General features: G+C 43.2%; 1 protein-coding gene across 5 annotated transcripts in view; it reads right to left on the reverse strand.

The window, feature by feature from the left end:
- LOC140728883 (PRELI domain-containing protein 1, mitochondrial-like) overlaps positions 1–25,309 on the reverse strand; it is a 66,975-nt gene that overhangs the window by 15,683 nt on the left and 25,983 nt on the right. For all 5 annotated transcript variants that reach the window (XM_073047954.1, XM_073047953.1, XM_073047958.1 and 2 more), the window contains exons 2-5: positions 19,378–19,531; positions 8,638–8,863; positions 4,822–4,935; positions 2,058–2,136 (exon numbers count right to left, since the gene is read on the reverse strand). In XM_073047954.1, the coding sequence (XP_072904055.1) occupies positions 2,058–2,136; positions 4,822–4,935; positions 8,638–8,863; positions 19,378–19,469 (511 nt within the window). In that variant the 5' untranslated portion in view covers positions 19,470–19,531. The remainder of the gene's footprint in view (positions 1–2,057; positions 2,137–4,821; positions 4,936–8,637; positions 8,864–19,377; positions 19,532–25,309) is intronic.

The raw sequence follows: 25,309 nt of genomic DNA on the forward strand, positions 1-25,309 counted from the left end.
GATAGTGGATTTGACGTCTAAGACTGGCTATGGTCTAACAGTCCTCTTTTCCAAAGTTCAAAGTAAATTTATTATCAAAGTACATATATGTCACCCCATACAACCCTGTGATTCATTTTCTTGTGGGTATTCACAGTAATCACAAAGAAACAAATAGTAATAATAATAAATAACCAATACATAGGGAGAAAATGAGATGAAGAGTCCCTGAAAGTGCGTTCATAGATGAATAAACTCTTTACGGGCTTCCAGCCAGGTACAGGTATCAATTTAAACTGCAGTTTCAATGACAAACTCTGCCATCTTCTTCAGGGATAATGCTTGGGCATGTCTAGTCTGGTGGTTTTACAAAAGATGCCATGTCTGAGGCCACCATCCAGTTTCTGTCATACTAGAATGTCCAGGAACGGGAGGCAACCATTCTTCTCCACTCACATGGACTTGTACCTCGACAACAACAGCCACCATCATGCCTCCCAACATAGAATGACTCTCTCTACTTTGATTAACCGTGTGAAAACTATTTCAGATCTGGAGAGTCTCCCTGAGATGATTACGCACGATGTTCCTACAGAATGGCTACAAGCTGAAGGAAATCAATCAGGCCCTTAAAGGGGCCGACAGAAAAACCAGGAAACCTAACAATGAGGAGGAACCTGTAGCTACCACCTGTCATCCCTACATTTCCACGGTTTCTGGAAGGATCACCAGGATCATGAAGAAATACTGGATAAATACCATCCACAAACCCGTAAGGAAGCTCAAGTCACAGCTTACGTGGGTCAAAGATGACCTGGGACTCAAGTCAGCTGGCGCTTACAGAATTCACTGTGAATGCAGAGCAGCATATATCGACCAGGTGGCATGCACAGTGGAAACACGCATCAAGGAACAGGAGGTGTATCTGTTTGGGTTACCTGGAAAAAAAAAAATCGGCAGTAGTAGAACACTGCATTCACAATGGCCACAGGATTGACTTCAATGGCACAAACCTGCTGTGCCATGCCAATGGCTTTTGGGACCACCTGGTAGAGGAAGCTAATGAAATATAACTAGAGCAAAAGAATTTTAACAAAGACAAAGGTCTCATTCTAAGTAAGAAATGGAAATCAATTATAAACAAGGTGGGACAGTGGAAACTTTTTTGGATGAGGACTAGCCAATCAGGAGGGACAGACTACAGGGGTATAAATACCACCGGACTAGACGTGACCAGGCATCACCCCTGAAGAAGATGTCATCGAAACATCATTTATAATCTATATCTGTACCCGGCTGGAAGCCAGAGAAGAATTTACTTGTCATATACGCCGGGACAACAGCAGATTCTGAGTCTGTAGGATATTGCAACAGTTCAATGATGTGGTGAGTGAAGTCATCCCCTCTAGTTCAAAAGCCTGATAGCTGAGGGTAATAACTGTTCCTGAACTTGGTGGCGTGGGTCTTGAGGCTCCTGTACCTTCTTCCTGATGGCAGCCACGAGAAGACAGCATGGCCTGGATGGTGGAAGTCCTTGACGATTTAGGCTGCTTTCTTGCGACAACACTCCATGTAGATGTGCTCAAGGGGCTTCACCGATCAAATTACTTGCTTGCCAGTAACCCATAATCACAAAGGATTCTGCGCAAGCTGGAAATCCAGAGCAACACACTCTCAAAAAAAAAGCTGAAGGAACTCAGCAGGTCAGGCAGCACCTTTGGAAATGAATAAACAGTTGATGTTTCGGGTCAAGACCCTTCATCAGGACTGGAAAGGAACGGGGAAGAACCCAGAATAAGAAGGGTTGTCAGTCTTCGGAGTTTTTCATAGATTCTATTGTATTTCTCTATTCTAGTCTGAATGCCTGCAAGAACATGAATCTCAGAGTAGTACATGATGACATACATGTATTTTAATAATATATTGACTTTGAACTTTGGATCTTTGTGCTGTGGAATAACTATGGTCTGTTGCTGTTCCAGTTTCCGTTGTTCTGAAACAATGTTCAACTTCTCTGGCATTATGAAGAACCAAATTCATAGAGAGTAGGAATGATGAAGATAAACAAAATCACATACCTTGCAAATTAGCTAGTATATATTCAAAGCCTTCTGTTGCTTTTATCTGATTTCTTCTAAATCTGGCGAGACCGAATTCCTATAGTACACAAAAATTCTGCTTTTAGAACATGCAAACTGCAACAAACTTAGCTAGAATGTTTTGAAGAGAGGCAAGAGTCTGCAGGTCCTGGAATCCACAGCAACAAACAACGGGCTGTGGTAGCAGAGCTGTTAGCACAATGCTCTTCCAGCTCAGGGCATCAGAGCTTGGAGTTCAATTCCAGCACCCTGAGTAAGTTTATACGTTCCTTCCCATGTGTGCGGGGATTTCCTCTGGGTGCTCTGATTTCTTCCCACAGTCCAAAGATGTACAGGTTAGTAGGTACGCTGTCCTACGATTAGGTTAGGGTTTAAAAATCAGTGGGTTAGGGCGGCATGACTCAGTGAGTTGGTAGGACCTGCTCCACACTGTATCTCTAAATAAAATGAACCCAGCAGGTCGAGCAGCATCTGTGGGAGGAAAGGAATTGTTAATGTTCCAGGTCAAAATCCTGCATCAGGACTTGATGCAGTGTTTAGATCCAAAAGCTTAACAATTCCTCAACCCTCCAACTCCAGGCACCTTTACAGATGCTGCTTGACCCAGAGTTCATCCAGATGGTATTAAATCTGTTGCAAAGAAGCTCCAGCAGACAGGAATATTTTCGAGGAACCAAGAGATTTTGCTCTCAAGATTTTAAACACTTGACATGAAGGATAACCAGATAAACAGAAGGGTAGCACAGCAGTGCAGTGGTTTAGCATGATGTTTTACAGCACCAGTGATCAGAATTCAATTCCCACTACTATCTATATGAAGTTTGTATGTTCTCCCCATGACTGTGTGGTCTTCCTCTGGGTGCTCCAGTTTCCTCCCACGTTCCAAAGACATACAGGTTAGGGTTAGTACCTTGTGGGCATACTATGTTGGTTCCAGAAACATGGCAACACTTGCGGGCTACCCCCAGCACAACCCTTGGACTGTGATGGTTGTTGACACAAATGACGCATTTCACTGTCTGTTCCGATCTGAAGTAAAGCTAGCTGATATCACACTCAAGCAATCCACTGACTACACTGAAAACACCTACCATGAGTGTGCCCACTGCATGAACATGTGGGAACCAAAATTTCACACTTGTAACTACGATATAATCTGTTTTGTTAGAATGAAGAAGAATGTTGGACAACTAATTTGAGTGCTTGATGCCTTTGGGCCTGTATTCGCTAGAGTTCAGAGGAATGAGAGGGGAATCTCACTGAAACCTACTGAACATTGATAGACATAGATAAAGTGGATGTGGGGAAGAAGTTTCCTATTGTGGGGGAGTCTAGAACCAGAGGACACAACCTTAGAATAGAGGAACATTCATTTTAGAACAGAGATGAAGAGGAATTTCACTAGAGGATGGTGGAATTCATTGCCACAGATGGCTGTGGAGGTCAAGTCATTGTGTATATTTAATGTGGAGGTTAATAGATTCTTGATTAGTAAGGGCATCAAAGATTATGGGTGAGAGTGGGGTTGAGAGACATAATAAATCAGCCATGATGAAATGTAGAGCAGACTCAATGGGCTGAATGGCCCAACTCTGCTCCTTTGTCTTATGGTCTAATTCAAGTTTGAACCTGAACACCATTTGCAATTCATACTATTGTTGACATAGGTGGAAAAACTCACAATTATGTCCGAAGCCTTACATATGCACACAAGAGATTAGCTTGTCACGTGTACATTGAAACATACAGTGAAAGGTGTTGTTTGCACTAACAACCAACACAACCTAAGGATACACTGGGGACAGCCCGCAAGATTCATCACACACTCTGGCGCCAACATTGCATGTCTATAATGCTCTGTAGAACAACACAGAACACAATTAGCATCAAAAGTACAGCAAAACAAGCCCCATTCCTCCCTCCCTCTCTCCATACACAGAAACAGTCCTCCAACTCCTATACAGGTCCCGTGGCCTCCAGTCTTCAGGCTCTGACAAAACATAATCAACCAACTCTATTTTGAACTCATTAGAATATAATAACTACTTATCTATAGAGCAGCCATGCAGATGATGTAGTTCAAACAGAAGAGCAAACATGAAAATAAAGTAAAAAATGAAAATAAACATGAAAACTATAAGATCAAAAGACGTAGTTAAAAGCAAGGTTAAATAAATAAGCTTTAAGCTGGCATTTAAAAGCATCAATTGAGTTTGCATCCCTTATAGTTTTAGGTATTAAATTCCACAGCTCAATAGTTCCACTTCATATCAGAGAACGTATGTAATACGCAACCTGAGATTTTTGTTCTTCGCAAACATTCATGAAAATAGAAATGCCCAAAGAATGAATAACTATAAAAACATTAGAACCCCAAAGCACCCTACTCCCCCCACATTAGCAGCAGCAAAGCAATGACCCTCCACTCCCCCCACTTATTTCAGCAAAAAAGTATCAGCATCCTTCACCCACTATGCAAGCAATAGCAATAATTTAGGAGTGTAGTTCAAAAAAGCTGACCTGTTAGTTACCTTGAGGCAGATTGTTTAAATTTAAGAGACCAGTGGAGGGAAGCTGGACTGTAATGGCTCTGGGATTAGAGGTGAAGCAAATATTCACTTCTGCCAGTTGACTGGCAGAATATGAAGGATTTTCCTACTTGTTTGATAATATTTCACTCAGCTACATGCACAGATTAGTGGTGAAACATCACACACATTTACCAATTGAGAGGGTTTATTACCTGAATTGCCCGTGAGAAACCAAATACACTTGAGGAGACCCATGCTTCTCGCTGTACTTGCGTACATGCTGGATTTTCTGGGTTTGGACGATACACACATTTTTCCTCCACTAGCTGAAATGAAGGAAGTTCAGGAATGTTAAATTTGAAGCTTATCTTCTTTGCTGGTAATATGGCACAAGAAAAAAAACAACACAACTTCAGGAACCACTCTGCTCAAATTTGGAACCTCCTGATCAGCAAATTTTCTCCTAATTTGATTTTCACAACACATGTATTAAGTGCTGGAGAGAATACAGAAGGATCTTGCAGTTTGGGTGAGACAGCTAGCTTCTGTTCAGCCAAACCGTCTGGTTTGGTGTAGCTTTCTCTCACAGTACATGAAAACTACAGCTAACAGTTAGGTCAAATTAAATGTCTACCATCACTGCAGGACTCGTATGTGTCCAGGGCAAAGAAGTGGGCAGGTAAATCATTGCGGACACTATTAACCCAGCGCACTGCCTTTTTAAAAAACTCCCTTCTGGAAAACTCTTCTATTAAAACAAAAATCACACCACCATAAATTTTCTTCCTCCACACAGTAAATCTGATGAACCATTCTAGTTAGCACCCCCCCCCCCATTTATAATCCCCATCACTGCATCGTAAACAATTTAAACTACTTTTTACAAAGTTGTTACAGTGTAAATACATCTGGTATTTATGCCCATTTTATTCCATATCTGTATTTTAACCTCTAACTTTATTTTTTAAATAAAATTCTTTTTTCTCATTGTTGAATACTGTTGTCGCACCAACACACCACAGCAAATTCCAAATACATGGCGAATAGCGTTGATCCTTCATCCTGTTGTGATGCCACGCCAATAGTCTGACATAGGGATAAATCACCAAACAGGCAAGAGGGCCAGAAACTGCCCTTTGTAAACCTCTGGACCTTCAAAACCTAATCAAGAGAAACTTGGAAAACAAACAAAAACTGAGCTGAGTTTCTGTAGCTTGCACATTCCCTTTTTTAAAAAAACACAAGATATTCTGCAGATGCCAGAAATCTTGAGCAAGTCAGGCAGCATCTATGGAAGGGAATAAACCGTCAACGTTTTGGGTTGTGAGCCCGAAGGTCAACTGTTTATTCCTCTCAATAGATTCTGCCTTTTGTTTTCTAAGTGGTCAGCAATTGCCAGTGCTGCTTGACATCATCCAGTAATGCTGAAGGAGATTAGCTATTTATCTCATTAACCTTGCTGGATACAGCTTGGCAGCTCTGCTGCTTGTCTAAGTGATTTTGAATGATGGACAAGTATTGGCCAAGTTGGCAGAATTAATGACCTCACTCCTATGCCTCCTCTTAATAACCCATTCACAAGGCAGCCTTTTCAAAATCAGTTCTGCACTGTAGTTCATCTCTGAAAAGTGGGCTACTAATGAGTGTGGCACTTATGTTGTTTACCAACCCGTTCAGCTTTAAGAATTACATAGCTCTTTGTTTTAGTTTCAGAATGATGAAAGGTGCTGGAATAGGGCCAGTAACACCATGAAGGTTCCCATCCACCCTGCTCGCGGGGACGGTTTGCCCCACTCCCATCAGGGAGGAAGCTATGTAGCATCCACGCCAGGACCACCAGACTCAAAAACAGTTACTTTCCTTGAGCTGTAAAGCTGATCAACACCACAACCCACTAACACACACCTCCACACTCCCAACTACCACTATTTTTCATTTCCTGTCAGTCACCTTATGTACAGATACTCCCATGCCTAGCACCACTTTATGGACATATAATTAATGTAGCTCTAATGTATTTATATTGATTTTTAAAAAAATATTGTGCTCTTTATCTCATTGTGTTTTACTTTTGTGCTGCATCAGACTTAGAGTAACAATCATTTCATTCTCCTTTATACATTTTCATTTGTACATTTGTACATTTCCTGTGTACAGGAAATAATCTTAAATCTTGAATTTCAATCTCCCATACCTGTATAAAAAGCTCATAAATTTCATGTGTGATAATGTCAACTAGACACAAAAGGAAGTGTGTTCAGTTCCAGCTGCCTTATTATAGGATGGATGTGCAAGCTTTAGAGAGGGTGCAGAGGAGATTTACCAGGATGCTGTCTGGATTAGAGAGCATCTCTTATGCAGATAGGTTAAGCGAGCTTGGGTTTTTCTCTTGGGGTGAAGGAAGATGAGAGGTGATTTGCTATAGGTGTATAAGATAAGAGGTATAGATTTTTCAGTCAAGATGATGTCAGTGTACAAAATTCCCTTGGTTGACATCTTCCAAAGAGCTTATGGAAATATCTTTTTTCACTTCTTTTATGCCTGTTTTTCCACCTTAAATGTATTTTTGGGACAGTTAGAGCCAGTAATTTACAGCTTGGAGATTATTTGAGTGATCCAGCACTTTGCTGGCTCTGAGAAAATTCTGGGAAGAGTACTCGTATAACCTCGATGCGAATAAACTTCGAAACAGGGCACAAGCCGATGTTCAACTCCATTTCGCTGGTGAAAGCGTTAATCGTTAGTTAAAGTGTCGAGGAATATTGAGATATTGAGGCGAATGCAGAAGGCAAGCACGAGTTCAGCATTGATTGCCTACCTTTTGGTCACTGCTGAGAAGGAGTCTGTGAGCGGCCTATCTCTGTCTGGCTTGCTGTGGCAGGTGGGTAGGCCTCTCTGCCTTGTGTGGCATCTCTTTCTTTGGTGAATGTCGGTGATATTGTAGGATAGTGTTGTGGTTCTGTGTTTATTGACTGTGGATTTTTTCAGACTTATGGGTTTTATCTTGTGTTTTTTTAATTGCCTGTTCCTTTTCCGTTTTGTTGTGTGAAGGGAGGGTGTTTGGGATTGATGTTCCGTTGTGTTAACATAGAAAACCTACAGCACAATACAGGCCCATTGGCCCACAATGCTGTGCTGAACATGTACTTACTTTAGAAATTACTCAGGGTTACCCATAACCCTCTATTTTACTAAGCTCCATGTACTTATCCAGGAGTCTCTTAAAAGACCCTATCGTATCCGCCTCCACCACCGTCGCCAGCAGCCCGTTCCAGGCACCCACCACTTGCTGCTTTAAAAACTTACCCGATATCTCCTCTGTTCTTTTAGCTTTTTTTTGTTTGGGGGAGAAGTTGTTTTTTTTGGGGGGTGGGATTCGATGGTCCTGCTTTTGTGGGGGGGGGGGTTTTTGGGAGGTTGATAATCAGGATGTCATTCCTTTTTGTATGGGGGGGGGGGTTGATGTTTCTCTCCAAATGACTTTCATGTTCTTTGTTTCATGGCTATCTGGAGAAGACAAATTCCAGAATTGTATAGGATACATGCCTTGATAATAAATGAAGCTTTGAACCTTTCTTCAGTGGACAGCCAGAGACTTTTTCCAAGGGGGGAGGTGGCTAATACGAGTATATGAGAGGGCATAATTTTAAGGTGAGTGGAGGAAAGTATTGGGGGGGGGGGGAGAAGAATGTCGGAGGTAGAGTTTTTACAGAGAGTGGTGGACGTGTGGAATGCCCTGCACAGGCAGATATATGAGGGATATTTAAGAAGTATGGATGAAAGAAAAACTGAGGGCAATGTGGGAGGGAAGGGAAAGGGTTAGATTGATCTTGGAGAAGGTTAAAAGGTCAGCACAATATTGTACTACACTGTTCTGTGTTCACTAACATGATTAGCTTGGCTTCAGTTTCAACATGATAAATTTCATTTCCCTATTATACCTGCAACTGTACAAAAAGTTCACAAGCTTCCATAGAAAGCAGCAAGTGTGATGCCTGCCAAACACTGAAAGAAAAGACTGTACCCACCATGAGACGGGTGTGATTGATATTCCACGTCAATGTAGTGAACGTTCGGTTTTGGAGATCAACTATGGAATCTTCGACAACAAAAACCGATCGTGCTAGGTTTGTGGGGAAGACCATCTCTCCCCATCGAGGCAGGCGATTAGTCTTTGTAAGCAGGCGTCTGGAGAGCAGCTTGTTGTCGGGGGTCACTTCACGGTAAATCACATCTTCAGTTAACACATGTTTGCTGAAATACAAAAAGATATCCGTTGAAATTGTCCATGGTAATGAGTTCTGCATACATTGTACTTGTACAAAACATAAGACATAGGAGCAGAATCAGGTCATTCGGTCCATCGAATCCGCTCTGCTATTCCAGCATTGCTGATCCATCATGCCTCTCAACCCCAGTCTACTATCTTCTCCCCGTAACCTCTGACTTCCTGATTAACGAGAACTTATCACCTTTCGCTTTAAATATAGCCAATAATTTGGCTTCCACAACGATCTATGGCAATGAATTCCACAGATTTAGTACCCTCAGGCTACAGGAAATTTTCCACATCTCTGTTCTGATTAGATGTCTCTCAATTCTGAGGCCTCTTCATCCTGTCTGAGGAGCATTGCATCGATAGTAACCTGTCGCTGAAACTGCTTCTCTGTCTCTGGATGGTGCTATGTAGAGGATGTTCAGAGTTATCCATAATTGACCGTAGCCTACTCAGCGCCCTTCGCTCAGCTACTGATGTTAAACTCTCCAGTACTTTGCCCACGACAGAGCCCGCCTTCCTTACCAGCTTATTAAGACGTGAGGCGTCCCTCTTCTTAATGCTTCCTCCCCAACACGCCACCACAAAGAAGAGGGCGCTCTCCACAACTGACCTATAGAACATCTTCAGCATCTCACTACAGACATTGAATGACGCCAACCTTCTAAGGAAGGTTCTAAGACTCCCCCACTATAGGAAACATCCGCTCCACATCCACTCTATCTGTGCCCTCTGGTCCTAGACTCCCCCACTACAGGAAACATCCTCTTCACATCCACTCTATCTGTTTCCTCTGGTCCTAGACTCCCCTACTATAGGAAACATCCGCTCCACATCCACTCTATCTGTTTCCTCTGGTCCTAGACTCCCCTACTATAGGAAACATCCGCTCCACATCCACTCTATCTGTGCCATCTGGTCCTAGACTCCCCCACTACAGGAAACATCCTCTTCACATCCACTCTATCTGTGCCCTCTGGTCCTAGACTCCCCCACTACAGGAAACATCCTCTTCACATCCACTCTATCTGTGCCCTCTCGTCCTAGACTCCCCCACTATAGGAAACATCCGCTCCACATCCACTCTATCTGTACCCTCTGGTCCTAGACTCCCCCACTACAGGAAACATCCTCTTCACATCCACTCTATCTGTTTCCTCTGGTCCTAGACTCCCCCACTACAGGAAACATCCGCTCCACATCCACTCTATCTGTACCCTCTGGTCCTAGACTCCCCCACTACAGGAAACATCCTCTTCACATCCACTCTATCTGTTTCCTCTGGTCCTAGACTCCCCCACTATAGGAAACATCCTCTCCACATCCACTCTATCTGTTTCCTCTGGTCCTAGACTCTCCCACTATAGGAAACATCCGCTCCACATCCACTCTATCTGTACCCTCTGGTCCTAGACTCCCCCACTACAGGAAACATCCTCTTCACATCCACTCTATCTGTTTCCTCTGGTCCTAGACTCCCCCACTATAGGAAACATCCTCTCCACATCCACTCTATCTGTTTCCTCTGGTCCTAGACTCCCCCACTATAGGAAACATCCTCTCCACATCCACTCTATCTGTTTCCTCTGGTCCTAGACTCCCCCACTATAGGAAACATCCGCTCCACATCCACTCTATCTGTGCCCTCTGGTCCTAGACTCCCCCACTACAGGAAACATCCTCTTCACATCCACTCCGTCCAGACTTTTCAATAGGTTTCAATGAGATCTCCCTTCATTCTTCTAATCCCCAATGAGTACAGGCCCAGACCTATCAACCCCTTCTCATATATTAGTGCTTTCATTCCTGGGATCATTCTCATGAACCTCCTCTGGACCCTCTCCAATGACAGCACATATTTTCTCAGATGAGGGCCGAAAACTGCTCACAATGCTCCCAGTGTGGTCTGACCAATGCATTATAAAGCCTCAACATTACATTCAGGCTTTTGTATTCCAGTCCTCTCCAAATTAATACTAACATTGCATTTGCCTTTCTAAGTTAACCTTTAAGGAATACCGCATGAGGACTCCCAAATCCCTCTGCACCTCTGATTATTGAATTTCCTCCTCATTTATAAGACAGTCTATACCTTTATTCCTTGTGCCAAAGTGCACGACCATGCACTTCCCTACATTATATTCCATCTGCCACTTCTTTGTTAGCCCATTCCCCCAATCTGTTCACATCCTTCTGCAAACACCTTGATTCCTCAACACTACCTGTCCCTCCACCTATCTCGGTATTGTCCACAAACCTGGCAACAAAGCCATCAATTCCTACATCCAAATTATTGACATATAATGTGAAAAGAAGCGGTCCCAACACCAGCCACTGAGGCATACCACTAGTCACCAAGAGCCAACCAAATAAACAGAATCCACCAACTTCCTTTTGTCTATCCTGCTTATATTTTCTCAAAAGATTTCCAACAGGTTGGTCTGGCAAGATTTCCCCTTGAGAAAACTATACTAACACCCTGTTTTACCATGTGTCTCCAAGTACCCCGAAACCTCATGCTTAATAACAGACTCCAACATATTTCCAACCACTGAAGCCAGGCTAAAAGGCCTCTAACTTCCTTCTAATGCCTCCCTCCATTCTTAAAGGGTGGAGTGACATTTGCAATTTCCCAGTCCTCAGGACCCATTCCAGAATCTTGAAAGATTGTTACTGATGCTTCCACACTTTCTTCAGCTACCTCATTCAGAATCCTGGGGTGAAGTCCATCTGGTTCAGCTGACTTATCCATCTTCAGATTTTTCAGTTTCCCAAGCACCTTCTTCTTAGTAATAGCAATATATTTATTTCTGTCCCCTGACACACTCAGACGTCTGGCATTCTGCTAGTATTGTCCATAGTGAAGACTGACACAAGATACTTAAGTTTGTTTGCCATTTCTACCCCCCAGTACTACCTCCCCAATGTCATTTTCCAGCAGTCCAATATCCACTCTCTGATCTCCTTTACTGTTCATATTTCTGAAAACAAAAACTTTGTACCCTCTTTAATATTATTGGCTAGCTTACCTCTGTATTTCATCTTTTCTCCGGGGCTTTATTCGTTGTCTGTTGGTTCTTAAAAGTTTCCCAATCCTCTACTAATTTTTTGCGATATTTTATGCCCTCTTTTGCTTTTATGCTGTCTGACTTCCCGTGTCAACCATGGTTGCCTCATCCTCCTTTTAGAATACTTCTTCATCTTTGGAATGTATCTTTCCTACGCCTTCCAAATTCCCCTCAGAAACACCAGTCATTGCTGGTCTGCTGTCATCCCTGCTAGTGTCTCTTCCAATCAACTTTGGCCAGATTCTCCCTTGCACCTCTATAAATCCCTTATTTCACTGTAATACTGATACATTCAATTTAAGCTTTTCCTTCTCAAATGGCTGGGTGAATTCTATCATATTATGATCACTACCTCTGAAGGTTCCTTTATTTGAGCTTCCTAATCAAATTTGGGTCATTACACAACACCTAATCCAGATCTGCTGTTCCTCTAGTGGGCTCAATCACAAGCTGCTCTTAAAAAAACATTTTGTAGCATTCTACAAATTTCCTCTCTTGGGATCCAGCACCATCTAGATTTTCTCAGTCTGCAGTTGCAAGAAAAAGTTAGTGAATCCTTTAACAATTACCTGTTGTTCTGCGTTAATTACTCATAAAATGTGGTTTGATCTTCATCTGAGTCACAATTATAGACAAACACAATCTATCTAAACAAACAATTGTACTTTTCATGTCTTTATTGAACACATTGTTTAATCATTCACAGTCCAGGCTGGAGAAAGAATGTGAACCCCTATATTTAAAAACTGGTAGACCATCCTTTAGCAGCCAATAACCTCCACCAAATGTTTCCTGTAGCTGCTGGTTAGACTTGCACAACAGTGAGGAGGAATTTTAGACCATTCCTCCATACAAAACTATTTCAGTTCATCAATAATTTTGGGATATTTTGCATGAACAGCCCTCTTCAGGTCATGCCACAGCATCTCAATGCCTGGACTTTGAGTTGGCCATTCCAAAACATAAACGTTCTTCTTTTTAAACCATTCTGTTCTTGATTTACTGATGTTTCGGATCATTGTTTTGTTGCATCATCCAACTTCTATCAAGCTTCAGGAGACTGACTGCTACCCTGGCATTCTCCTGTAAAATGTCTTGATACAATTTTGAGTTCATTGTTCCCTCATGAATGCAAGCTGTCCAGGCCCTAAGGCAGCAAAACAGTCCCAAACCACATTGCTCCTTCCACCCTGCTTCACAGTTGGGTTGAGGTTTTGGTGTTGGTGTGCAGTGCCTTTTCCTCCAAACATAACAATGTGCATTTCTGCTAAAAAGTTCAACTTTTGTCTCATTTCTCCACAGAACAGTGCCTCAGAAGTAGAACATCCAGGTGGTATTTTGCAAACTTGAGACGTGCGGCAATATTTTTTTTGTTTGGAGAGCAGTGGTTTCCTCCGTGATGTCTTTCCATGAACACCATTCTTGTTCAGTGTTTTTCTCATGAACTTTAGCAAGTTTGAGAGATTTCTACGGATCTTTTGCTGTGATCTTTGCAGGATGCCCAGTTCTAGGGAGAGTAGCAACAGTACTGAATTTCCCCCATTTGTAGATAATTTCTGCTACTGTGGTCTTTAGAAATGCTTTTCTAGCTTCATGTATCTCTACAATTCTTCTTCTAAGGTCCTTTGAAAGTTGTTTTGATGGAGGCATGGCGCACATAAACAGATCTTTCTTGAGAAGAGCAGGCTCTGTCAGTAACCTGACCTTGTGACTTTTTTTTAAAAATAGGGCAGGGCACCTCTCAACCCACACCCCCAGTCTCAACTCATTGATTGGAACACCTGACTCCAAATAGCTTTTGTAGAAGGCAATACCCCAGAGCTTCACATACTATTTTGAACCTCAACTGTAATTGTTTAAATGGTGTACTCAATATCAACGAGAAGAAGTACATTCTTATCTTAGCGAGGATGTGCTGAAACTGGAAAGGATTCAAAGGAAGTTCATGAAAATGATTCCAGGATTGAATTGTTTATCAAATGAAGAGTGTTTGATGCTGTATTCACTAGAATTCAGAACAATGAGGGGTGATCTCATTGAAAATTATTGACTAGTGAAAGACCTTGATAGAGTGGATGTAGAGAGGGATGTTTCCTATGGTGGGAGAGTCTAACACTAGAGGACACAGCCTCAGAATAGAATGGTGTCCTTTTAGAACTGAGATGAGGAGGAATTTCTTTAGCCGGTGACTGGTAAATCCGTGGAATTTTTTGCACATAGGCAGCTGTGGAGGCCAAGTCTTTATGTATAGTTAAGCAGAGGTTGATAGATTCTTGATTGGTCAGGACATGAAGGGATACGGGGAAAAGGCAGGAGATTGGGGAAAATTGGATCAGGCATGATGAAATGGCAGAGCAGACGTGATGGGCCGAATAGTCTAATTCTACTCATATATTATGGTCTTAATTGTGTGTTTTTAGTTTAGGCAGATTGTGTTGGCCTATTACTATGACTTAGATGAAGATCAGACCACATTTAATGAGCAATTAATGAAGAAAGCCAGGTAATTGCAAAGGGTTCACAAGATTTTTTCTTGCAACTGTACCCAATGATTATCGCAACATAAGCCTTTTTAGATAGATAGATAGATAGATACTTTATTCATCCCCATGGGGAAATTCAACATTTTTTCCAATGTCCCATACACTTGTTGTAGCAAAACTAATTACATACAATACTTAACTCAGTAAAAAAAAATATGATATGCATCTAAATCACCATTTCAAAAAGCATTAATAATAGCTTTAAAAAGTTCTTAAGTCCTGGCGGTAGAATTGTAAAGCCTAATGGCATTGGGGAGTATTGACCTCTTCATCCTGTCTGAGGAGCATTGCATCGATAGTAACCTGTCGCTGAAACTGCTTCTCTGTCTCTGGATGGTACTATGTAGAGGATGTTCAGAGTTATCCATAATTGACCGTAGCCTACTCAGCGCCCTTCACTCAGCTACCGATGTTAAACTCTCCAGTACTTTGCCCATGACAGAGCCCGCCTTCCTTACCAGCTTATTAAGACGTGAGGCGTCCCTCTTCTTAATGCTTCCTCCCCAACACGCCACCACAAAGAAGAGGGCGCTCTCCACAACTGACCTATAGAACATCTTCAGCATCTCACTACAGACATTGAATGACGCCAACCTTCTTAGGAAGTACATTCGACTCTGTGCCTTCCTGCACAAGGCATCTGTGTTGGCAGTCCAGTCTAGCTTCTCGTCTAACTGTACTCCCAGATACTTGTAGGTCTTAACCTGCTCCACACATTCTCCATTAATGATCACTGGCTCCATATGAGGCCTAGATCTCCTAAAGTCCACCACCATCTCCTTGGTCTTGGTGATATTGAGACGCAGGTAGTTTGAGTTGCACCATATCACAAAGTCCTGTATCAGTTTCCTATACTCCTCCTCCTGTCCATTCCTGACACACCCCACTATGGCCGTGTCATCAGCGAACTTCTGCACATGGCAGGACTCTGAGTTATATTGGAAGTCTGATGTGTACAGGGTGAACAGGACCGGAGAGAGTACGGTTCCCTGCGGCTCCCCTGTGCTGCTGACCACCGTGTCAGACCTACAGTCTCCCAACCGCACATACTGAGGTCTATCTGTCAAGTAGTCCACTATCCAATCCACCATGTGAGAGTCTACTCCCATCTCCGTTAGTTTGTGCCTTAAGATCTTGGGCTGGATGGTGTTAAAGGCACTAGAGAAGTCAAGGAATGTAATCCTCACAGCACAACTGACCCCCTCTAGGTGAGAGAGTGATTTGTGCAGCAAATACGTGATAGCATCCTCCACTCCCACCTTCTCTTTATACGCAAACTGAAGAGGATCCTGGGCGTGCCTGGTTTGTGGCCTCAGATTCTGTATTATCAGCCGCTCCATGGTCTTCATCACGTGCGACGTCAAGGCAACAGGTCTGAAGTCATTCAACTCCTTTGGTTGTGGTTTCTTCGGTACCGGGACAATACAGGATGTTTTCCACTGTCTGGGTACTCTTCTCTGCTCCAGGCTCATGTTGAAGATGCGCTGTAGTGGTTCTCCCAGCTCAGTCGCACAGGCCCTCAGTAATCGTGGGGAAACTCCATCCGGTCCAGCCGCCTTGCTGGTACAGATCTTCCTCAGTTGACCTTCCACCTGTGCAGCCGTAATCCTGGGCGTGGGCAAGGTCTCCTGTGAGTGGCTATTTTCCTGTGAGGGAAGTAAGCCTGGTGTGGATTTCTGCGGTGAGGATGAGATTGAGCTGTCGAACCTGTTGAAGAAGTTGTTCAGCTGGTTCGCTTTCTCCACATCTCCACTTATGTTCGCCCTCCGCTTTGCACCGCATCCGGTGATGATCTTCATCCCATCCCACACCTCCTTCATGCTTTTTTTCTGCAGCTTTTGTTCTAGCTTCCTCCTATACTGCTCCTTTGCCCCCCTTATCTGTACTCTGAGTTCCTTCTGAACTCTTTTAAGCTCCAACCGATCACCATCTTTAAAGGCCCTCTTCTTCTGGTTTAGGAGGCCTTTGATGTGACTAGTGATCCAGGGCTTATTATTGGGATAGCAGCGAACAGTTCTAACAGGGACAACTGCATCCACACAAAAGTTAATATAGTCCGTTGTGATTCAACGCCCCCACAGAGCCCCCCTTGCAGTACATCCCAGTTAGTAGTACCGAAGCAGTCTCTCAGGGCCTGTTCAGCTTCAGGAGTCCACTTTAAATGCCTTGTCTATCTCATAATTTGTATCCCACATCCTGGCCACTGCTCAGAGGGCTGTATATAACTTCCGTCAGGGTCTTAACCCACCCCACCCCCTCTGCCTACTCGCCTGTCCTTTTGATATAATGTGATGTTAAACTCCTATGATCTTCTTTCAGCCACAACTCAGAGATGCCCAACATCATAGATGCCAATCTCTGTGCTACGAGATCATTTACCTAATTCCATACAGTGTGTGCATTCAAATATAACACCCTCAGTCCTGTATTAATCACCCCTTTTGATTCTGGCTGCTGGTTACACTTTAACTCATCCCATTGACTGCATTGTTGCTCTGTCACTTACCTGTCTTTCCTCTCAGTCTCACTACATCAACTTGTATTTGATGGCTATATTGCAAAAGGTTTATAAAATGCTTAAAGATTAGCTTTATTTGTCACATGTACATTGAAACTTTTTTTTTGCATCAATGATATATGCAGTTCGAGTGTGCTGGGGCAGGAAATGTGCCACAAATATTGCCACACTCTGGCGCCAAATAACATTGCCGTAACTCACTAACCCTAGTCCTTCGGATATGGAAGGAAACCCACTCAGTCATGGGGAGAATGTACAAATTCTTTACAAACAATGGTGGGAAATTGTTGGTTGTGCTGTAATAGCACTATGTTACAGTGTTACAATGAGAATTAATTAACACACTTGTATGCCATGGAAATAGGCCCTTCAAACAAAAAGGACCACTAAGTACACATTTACACTATTCCCATTTTTACACATGTATACAGTCAAACAAGACGTCATTCCTCTGGGGCCAAGGTGCAAACCACAGAATATATAGTTGTGATCTAGCGCATATGGTCACAAAATAATATCTTATTATCCACATCCACCAATAGACCATAAGGCACAGGGTACTCAGCCCAATGAGTCTGTTCCACCATTCCGTCATGGCTGATTTATTTTCCCTCTCAAACCCATTCTCCATGCAACCTTTGACAGACACCCTTACTAACCAAGAACCTATCAACTTCTGCTTTAAATATTTCTGATGACTTAGCCTCCACAGCTGCCTGTGGCAATGAATTTCAGATTCACTGCACTCTGGCTGAAGACCTCCTTGTTTCTGTTCTGAAGGGACAGCCTTGTATTCTGGTGCTGTTGATAATGAAGAGGGAGAATAGATTGCAGGAAAATGAGAGAACAGGATTGGTGGAATTACTGAGCTAGCATGGCCCAGATGGACTGAATGACCTCCTGCATCATAATTATCAACTCTGCTAAGCACCCGAAGATAAATTTCATCATCATTTTATGCCGAGTCATATGACGTGGATGATGATAGTCCATGACCATGATTGTTCTTGGTAAATGTTTCTACAGAAGTGGTTTGCCATTGCGTTCTTCTGGGCAGTGTCCTTACGAGATGGGTGACTCCAGCCATTATCAATACTTCAGAGATTGTCTGCTTGCTGTCAGTGGTTGCATAACCAGGACTTGCAATATGCACCAGTTGTTCAAATGACCATCCATCACCTGCTCTCATGGCTTCATGTGACCCTGATTGTGCTACATCTAGCCCCAGGGTGACCTTAAGGGGTAGTAGAGGGAAGGGTTGCCTTACACTTCCTTTGGTAGAGACGTATCTCCACCCTGCCACCCATTGTAACTACGTGTACTATGTGCTGTGGATACTGTGTTTGCACTTTGGCCATGGAGATTTGCTATTTTGTTTGACAGTATTCATGAACGGTTGAATGACAATTAAACTTGAACTTCTGAAAACTGTTAGTGATGTTCAAAATATTGCTCATTTTTCATATGCGAAACTTCAAATCAGATTTAATCCTACAGTGCATGAGGTGGAATAGTAGTGCAAGTGGGAAGGCGGCTAGCTTGCATATCCAGCCAGTTGAGTTCAATCCTGATCTCTGGTCCCATCTCGAATTTGTACATCCTCTACGATCAGACTGGTTTCTTCTGACAACCCAAAGATGTGAGCTGCTGTATTAACTGACCACTGTAGATTACCAGAGTGCGTCGGAGATGATGAAAATGAGGGGAGAATAAAATGAGATTTACGGAGAACTAGTGCATGTAGGTGCTTGACCATCGCCATGAACCTACTGACTCAGTTAGGTTATCTGGTGAATCTGTGTAATTTTTTGTCATAGATGCCTGTGGAGGCCAAGTTATTGGGTATACTTTAAAGCAGAGGGTGATAGGTACTTAATTAGTAAGGGTGTTAAATGTTAAGGGAGGAAGGCAGGAGAACAGAGGATAATAAATCAGCAATGATAGAATGGTGAAAATTTGATGGGCCAAGTGGCTTAAGTCTGCTCCCAAGCCTTATGGTTTTATTTATTTATTGAGATACAGCGTGAAATGGACCCTTCTGGCCCTTCAAGCTACACCGCCCAGCAAACCATGATTTTACCCAAGCCTAGTCACAAGAGAATTTATAATGATCAATTAACTACCAACTGGTACATCCTTGGAATGTGGGAGAAAACTGGAGCTCTCAGAGGAAATCCACGTGTTCACGGGGAGAATGTACAAACTCCTTACACACAGCGGCAGGAATATAATATGCCTCCAGAAATGCAAGATATTAATATATTTTGGAGCAAAACAAACTGCTTACTAAATGCACTAACCCAACAAACAAATGTTTGCTCCAAAACAGTGTTAATGTAAAAACAAACAAGTTCAACACCTACCTATAAGGGTTTGGATAGCGTTGCCAAAACGCTGAGGCAACTTGGTCCCAGGAACTCTTGAGAGTAGATAAGTCAAAGAAGTGCTTTACCATGGTTGCTGTCTGATCCCTGAAACGCCACAGGTAGAAAGAGAAGCGCCTGTATCACCTGCAGACTGAAACCACAAGATGTGCTGATTAACATTTAATAAGTATAAAGACCAAATAAAACCTGAGAGTTAAGCTCCTTGAACCACTTACAGTGATAAATAAAACACAAATTTTTGCAATTTCAGCTGACCCCCAGGTTCTTTATATTCATGTAAAACAAAAATGGGTCACCAATTAATCTTCAATAGTCAACAATAAATCTTGCAGACACAAAAGACTGCAGATGCTGGAATCTGGAGCAACACACAATCTGCTGGAGGAACTCTGTGGGTCAAGCAGGTTCTGTGGGAGAAAAATCTTCTACATTTTGGGTCGAAACCCTGCATCAGGTCTGATAAATCTCGTGAACTTGCCTTCTCCACAGTTCTTGTGACCTAAAACTGCTAGCCTCTCTCAGCCATGATGGTTCCCATTTATGAGAAAGCCCAATCCTCCCCATTTGTATTTTATTTTATTTAGAAAGAGCACAGTAACAGGCTATTCTGGCCCAATGAGCCCATGTCACCCAATTATACCCATTTGACCAATTAACCTACTATCCCATTCTTTTTTTGGAATGTGGAAGGAAATCAGAGCACCCGGATAAAGCCCATGTGCTCATAGGGAGAAGGTACAAATTCCTTACAGTGTGTTGTTATTCCTCTCCGCACCTTGTGGCACACTGGGCAACAAGCTTGTTATTTCTTTAGCACCTTGTCTGTTTTTTTTTTACGAGGCTGAACTGCTAGCTCAACACTCAAACCAGCATGAATGGAAAGCGTGCAAGGAGCTGGCTAGGTTCGAACCCAGGGCCACTTGCCTCGAAGTCTGGGGCTGATGCCACCCATTGGCATAAACTCCTTGCACACAACAGCAGGATTGACTACGTTACCGTGCCTTCCTCTGAGTCACCACAATCTCCAGAGGACACTGCATTCATTTAATTTTGGCTTCTGCAGCTCAGCTTACCCTCCCCAATCCTGATGCCAGTTACTTCAATCTCCTAAACCTACATATCTGGAACTTCCTCCCCAACATCTCCTTCAACCAAGTACCTGTTCTAATTTCTGTTCTGCAGTGTCAATGTTGCATGTTGTCTGTTAATCTTACATCTCAGGCATACCTCTTCCAGTATCAAGAGCTCAGAATAAAGCAGCCAGCCAAATCAAAGACCCACCCCCTCAGACATTCTTTCTTCTCCCCCCATCTCCCATTGTGCAGAAGATACAAAAGCCTGAAAGCACATCCCACCAGGCTCAAGGCCAGCTTTTATTCTGCTGCTAAGGGTACTGAAAGTGTCTCTTGTATGATAAGGTGGATTCTTGACCTCAAAAGGTTATGGTCCTAACCTTTTTGTCTGCCTGCACTGTACTTTCTCTGTAACTGTGACGTATGTTCTGCATTCTGGTATATTTTGTTTTCCTTGTACTATCTCACTGTACTGATGCAATGAAATGAACTGTGTGGATGGCATGCAAAACAAGGTTTTCCCACTGTACCTTAGTACATGCGACAATAATACACCAAAGCAACACACACACACGGACACGGACAGTAGTTTATGATGGACTCTAGACCATGGTCTCTGGGGGCTTACTATTGCTTGCATGGTGGGTGATGGCGGGAGTGGTGGTGGGGGTTGATGCTTTTGCTAGAGCAAGTGGGGGGAGGGGTTCTAAAGTTTTTCTGTTATTAATTCTTTGGGGTTTATTCTCTGTTTTGTGGATGTTTGTGAAGAGTAAGGATTTCAAGTTTTATACATATATATTCTCTGATATTAAGTTGAACCTCTGAAATTGCTGGACAAATTCGGGCCAGGCAGCATCTATGGAAAAGAATAAATAGCTGATGTTTTGGGCCTATTCATTTCCATAGATGCTGCCTGGCCTGCTGAGTTCCTCCAGCAATTTGTGCGTGTTGCTTTGAATTTTCAGCATCTGCAGAATTTCTTATGTTATAATACATCAATTTGCTTTAGATCTTACAAAGTTTGCTTTTTGCACCAGATTCCTGCACCTGAAATCTCTTGCATCTCCACCAGCTGATGGGATCTTAATTAACAGATGACCCTTATCCCCAGCATTTTGCATGTTGCTACAGCAACTATACTATAAAGAAAGTTGTTCTTGTTTGTTGCCTTCATCTTGTGTTCGAATCAATCTGCAATAAGATGAACATTTGTCAAACCTGTAGGATCTCAAAACACGACAATCCAATGAATCAGAATTGCAAGCTCAGGCAGGATTGTCCAGTCTGGGCTTGAAGTGCTAGCTTACGAAGAGTGGCCATGGTTTGCACATCCGGAAAGCAGCAAGGCAGCTTTCCAAACCATCTACAGAATCACAACCATAGCACCAGCAATCAGCGATCAGGGTTCAATTTTTGCCACTGTCTGTAGTAACCGCGTGGATTTTCTACAGATGCTCCGGCTTCATCCCATATTCCTAAGCTGTATGGGTTGGTAAGTTGTGAGCATGCTATGTTGGTGCTGGAAACATGCTGGCACTTACACACTGCCCCCAGCACAATCACTGGATGCAAAACAACACATTTCACTGCATGCTTCAATGTACATGTGACAAATAAAGCTCACCTTTGAAGCCAAACCTAATCTTTACAATGAAGAGACAATATATCTGTGGGTGAAGGTGATCCACTCAAAACCTGCCTCACACAAAGCACTGGAGGCAGCATGTATGAAGAGAAATGGATAATGGCTCCGTCTGTCTAAGTAGACAATGGATACGCTCGGTTTAGGACTCAGTTGGGTGTGGAACAGTGTTGGCTGTGGCTGGGTAGCTACCGCAGCAGCTTTCCTTCTCTCTCTCCTGTCTGACCACAGTCGCGTTCGTTTTTCCTCTGCATTGGTAATGCCTGTACGTACAGCCTGTCGTCAGGTGCAGCAATTTGCAGCTGTCTCTTCCCAAGTGTCCACCCTGATATCAGCAGACTTCAGGTCACGTTTACAGACGTCCCTGTAACCCAGCAGTGGGTGCCCTATGGGCCGGGATCCTGTGGCGAGTTCGCCATATAGGATGCCCTTGGGGATGCGGCGGACATGGCCAAGCCAGCGCGGTCGTTGCTGTGTGAGAAGGACATACATGCTTGGCATGGTCCAGGATGTCCCTGTTTGGCACGCGGTCTTTCCAGGAAATGCCCAGGATCCACCACAAGCACCGCAGGTGGAAGCTATTGAGGCAGTGCTCTTGGCGCGTGTAAGCTGTCCAAGTCTCACTGCCATAGAGAAGATACTCAGTACGCAGGCTCTGTACACTGCAATCTTGGTGGCTGTGGTGAGCTTGTTGTTTTTCCACACTCTGACAGCTTGGCCATTGCAGCAGCGGCTTTCCCTGTTCACCTGTTGAGCTCTGGATTGAGGGATAGGTTGCTGGAGATTGTTGATCCTAGGTAGGTGAATTCATCTACCGCTTGCAGGGTGTGGTCGCCGACGCTGATGTCCTGGTGATTGATTAGTCAACCAATCAGGTCAAGACCCTTTATAGAAACTCTTCAATTACTGAAGAAATTTAAATTTCTATGACAAAGGGGGTCACAAATCAGTAAATTGGATTTACTGAATCAGTAAATCAGTAAAATGTCTGCAGTGAGATGCTGAAGATGTTCTATAGGTCAGTTGTTGAGAGCGCCCTCTTCTTTGTGGTGGCGTGTTGGGGAGGAAGCATTAAGAAGAAGGACGCCTCACGTCTTAATAAGCTGATAAGGAAGGCGGGCTCTGTCGTGGGCAAAGTACTGGAGAGTTTAACATCGGTAGCTGAGCGAAGGGCGCTGAGTAGGCTACGGTCAATTATGGAAAACCCTGAACATCCTCTACATAGCACCATCCAGAGACAGAGAAGCAGTTTCAGCGACAGGTTACTGTCGATGCAATGCTCCTCAGACAGGATGAAGAGGTCAATACTCCCCAATGCCATTAGGCTTTACAATTCAACTGCCAGGACTTAAGAACTTTTTTTTAAAGCTATTATTAATGCTTTTTGAGTTAGTGATTTAGATGCATATCATATTATTACTGAGTTAAGTATTGTATGTAATGAGTTTTTGCTACAACAAGTGTATGGGACATTGGAAAAAATGTTGAATTTCCCCATGGGGATGAATAAAGTATCTATCTATCTATCTATCTAAAGACTAGGATTACAGAGAACTAATTTCATTTCTCTCGCATCTTTACAATCCTGAAGTACCTCTGAGAAGGTTAACATCTTAACACCAAGTCACACAATGAAACTGAAGCAGATTAACAAGTTTGGTAAATGGGGTAGGATTTGAGAAGAGCAAAGTAGAAAGGCTGGGAGGCGCGGAAAGGGGAATTGAAGAATTTAACATCTATGCAGCTGAATCCATGGCTTGAAATAGTGAACAAGCTAAACGTTTAAAGGAGATAATGTGGGCTCATCAAAAAGTGGTAGATACCCAGAAAGGGCTGTTAGGGTAGTGGTGGAATCAGATACAGCAGCAGTGTTTAAGATGCTGTTAGACAGATGCATGGATCGGCAGGGAACGGAGAGAAAGGTAATGTACAGGTAGAAGAGATTTAGTTTAATTAAGCATCAAGTTTCGAGCAGATATTGTGGATGGAAGGGCCTGTTCCTGTACTGTACTGTTTTATGTTGCTCCCGCAACCTGAGGGTGGCCTCATAGTGGCACAAGAGGCAGCCACAGACCAACATGTCAAAATGGGAATGGGGATAGGAATTAAAATGGCTGGTCAACAGGAAACTTCACTTTTGGAGGATGGAGCAGAAGTGCTCGACAAAGTGGACCACCAATCTACGTTGGGTCTTTCTAATGCAGAGCAGGCCACATTGGGAGCACCAGATATCAAGGAAGGTGACTGGGCAGGTGTAACGCTTCTGCCATTTGCAGCGATAAGTGGCAGGAAGGAGATTAGTGGGCAGGGACAAATGGGCAAGGGAGCCTAGAGAACATTGCTCATTTAGCAATGGATAAAATTGGGTAGACTCGATAGAACACAGGGCATGACTCAGACTCTCTGTACGTTTCATGGTTGTGGCTGGCACATTACGATTCTCTCTTTGGGGAGGACAGGAGGAAAGCTGCCCTGTGTTTTCACCATCTCAAGAACACATTCCAATATTCTGTCTGGGTAGCCTTCAATCTGATAGCATGAACATCAATTTCTCTAGCTTCTGGTAATTTCTCCCCCCTCCCCACCTTTTCCATTGCCCATTCTGGCTCTCCTCTTACCTCTTCTTCTCTGTTGCCCATCACCTCCCTCTTGTACCTCTCCTCCTTCTCTTTCTCCCATGGTCCAGTCCCCTCCTGTCAGATTCCTTCTTCAGCCCTTTATCTCTTCCACCTACTACCTTGCAGCTTGTACTCCTTCCCTTCCCCTATCCTTATTCTGGGTTCTTCCCTCTTCCTTCCCAGTCCTGATGAAGGGTCTCGGCCTGAAACGTCAACTGCTTATTCTTCTCCATAGATACTACCTAACTTGTTGAGTTCATCCAGTATTTATTGTGTTGCTATGCTTTCCAATACTTTGTACACTGTAACGTTCATTCAAATATGAAATGCTATTACTCTGTGGATTTACTGATATAAAGACACATGGCACACAATCAGTAAACTCACTTGATTGCAGACACTGATTAAATGTTAACCTTGTACCCTCTGTACCACTGTAAAACTTTAGAAAGGGTGCAGAGGAGATTTACCAAGATGCTGCCTGGATTAGAGAGCACCTCTTATGAGGCTAGGTTGACTGAGCTGAGTGCTTTTCTCTTTGGGGCAAAGGAGGACGAGAGGTGACTTGATAGGGG

This window comes from Hemitrygon akajei, chromosome 6 (genome assembly GCF_048418815.1).
Source record: "Hemitrygon akajei chromosome 6, sHemAka1.3, whole genome shotgun sequence".
Taxonomy (NCBI): Eukaryota; Metazoa; Chordata; class Chondrichthyes; order Myliobatiformes; family Dasyatidae; genus Hemitrygon; species Hemitrygon akajei.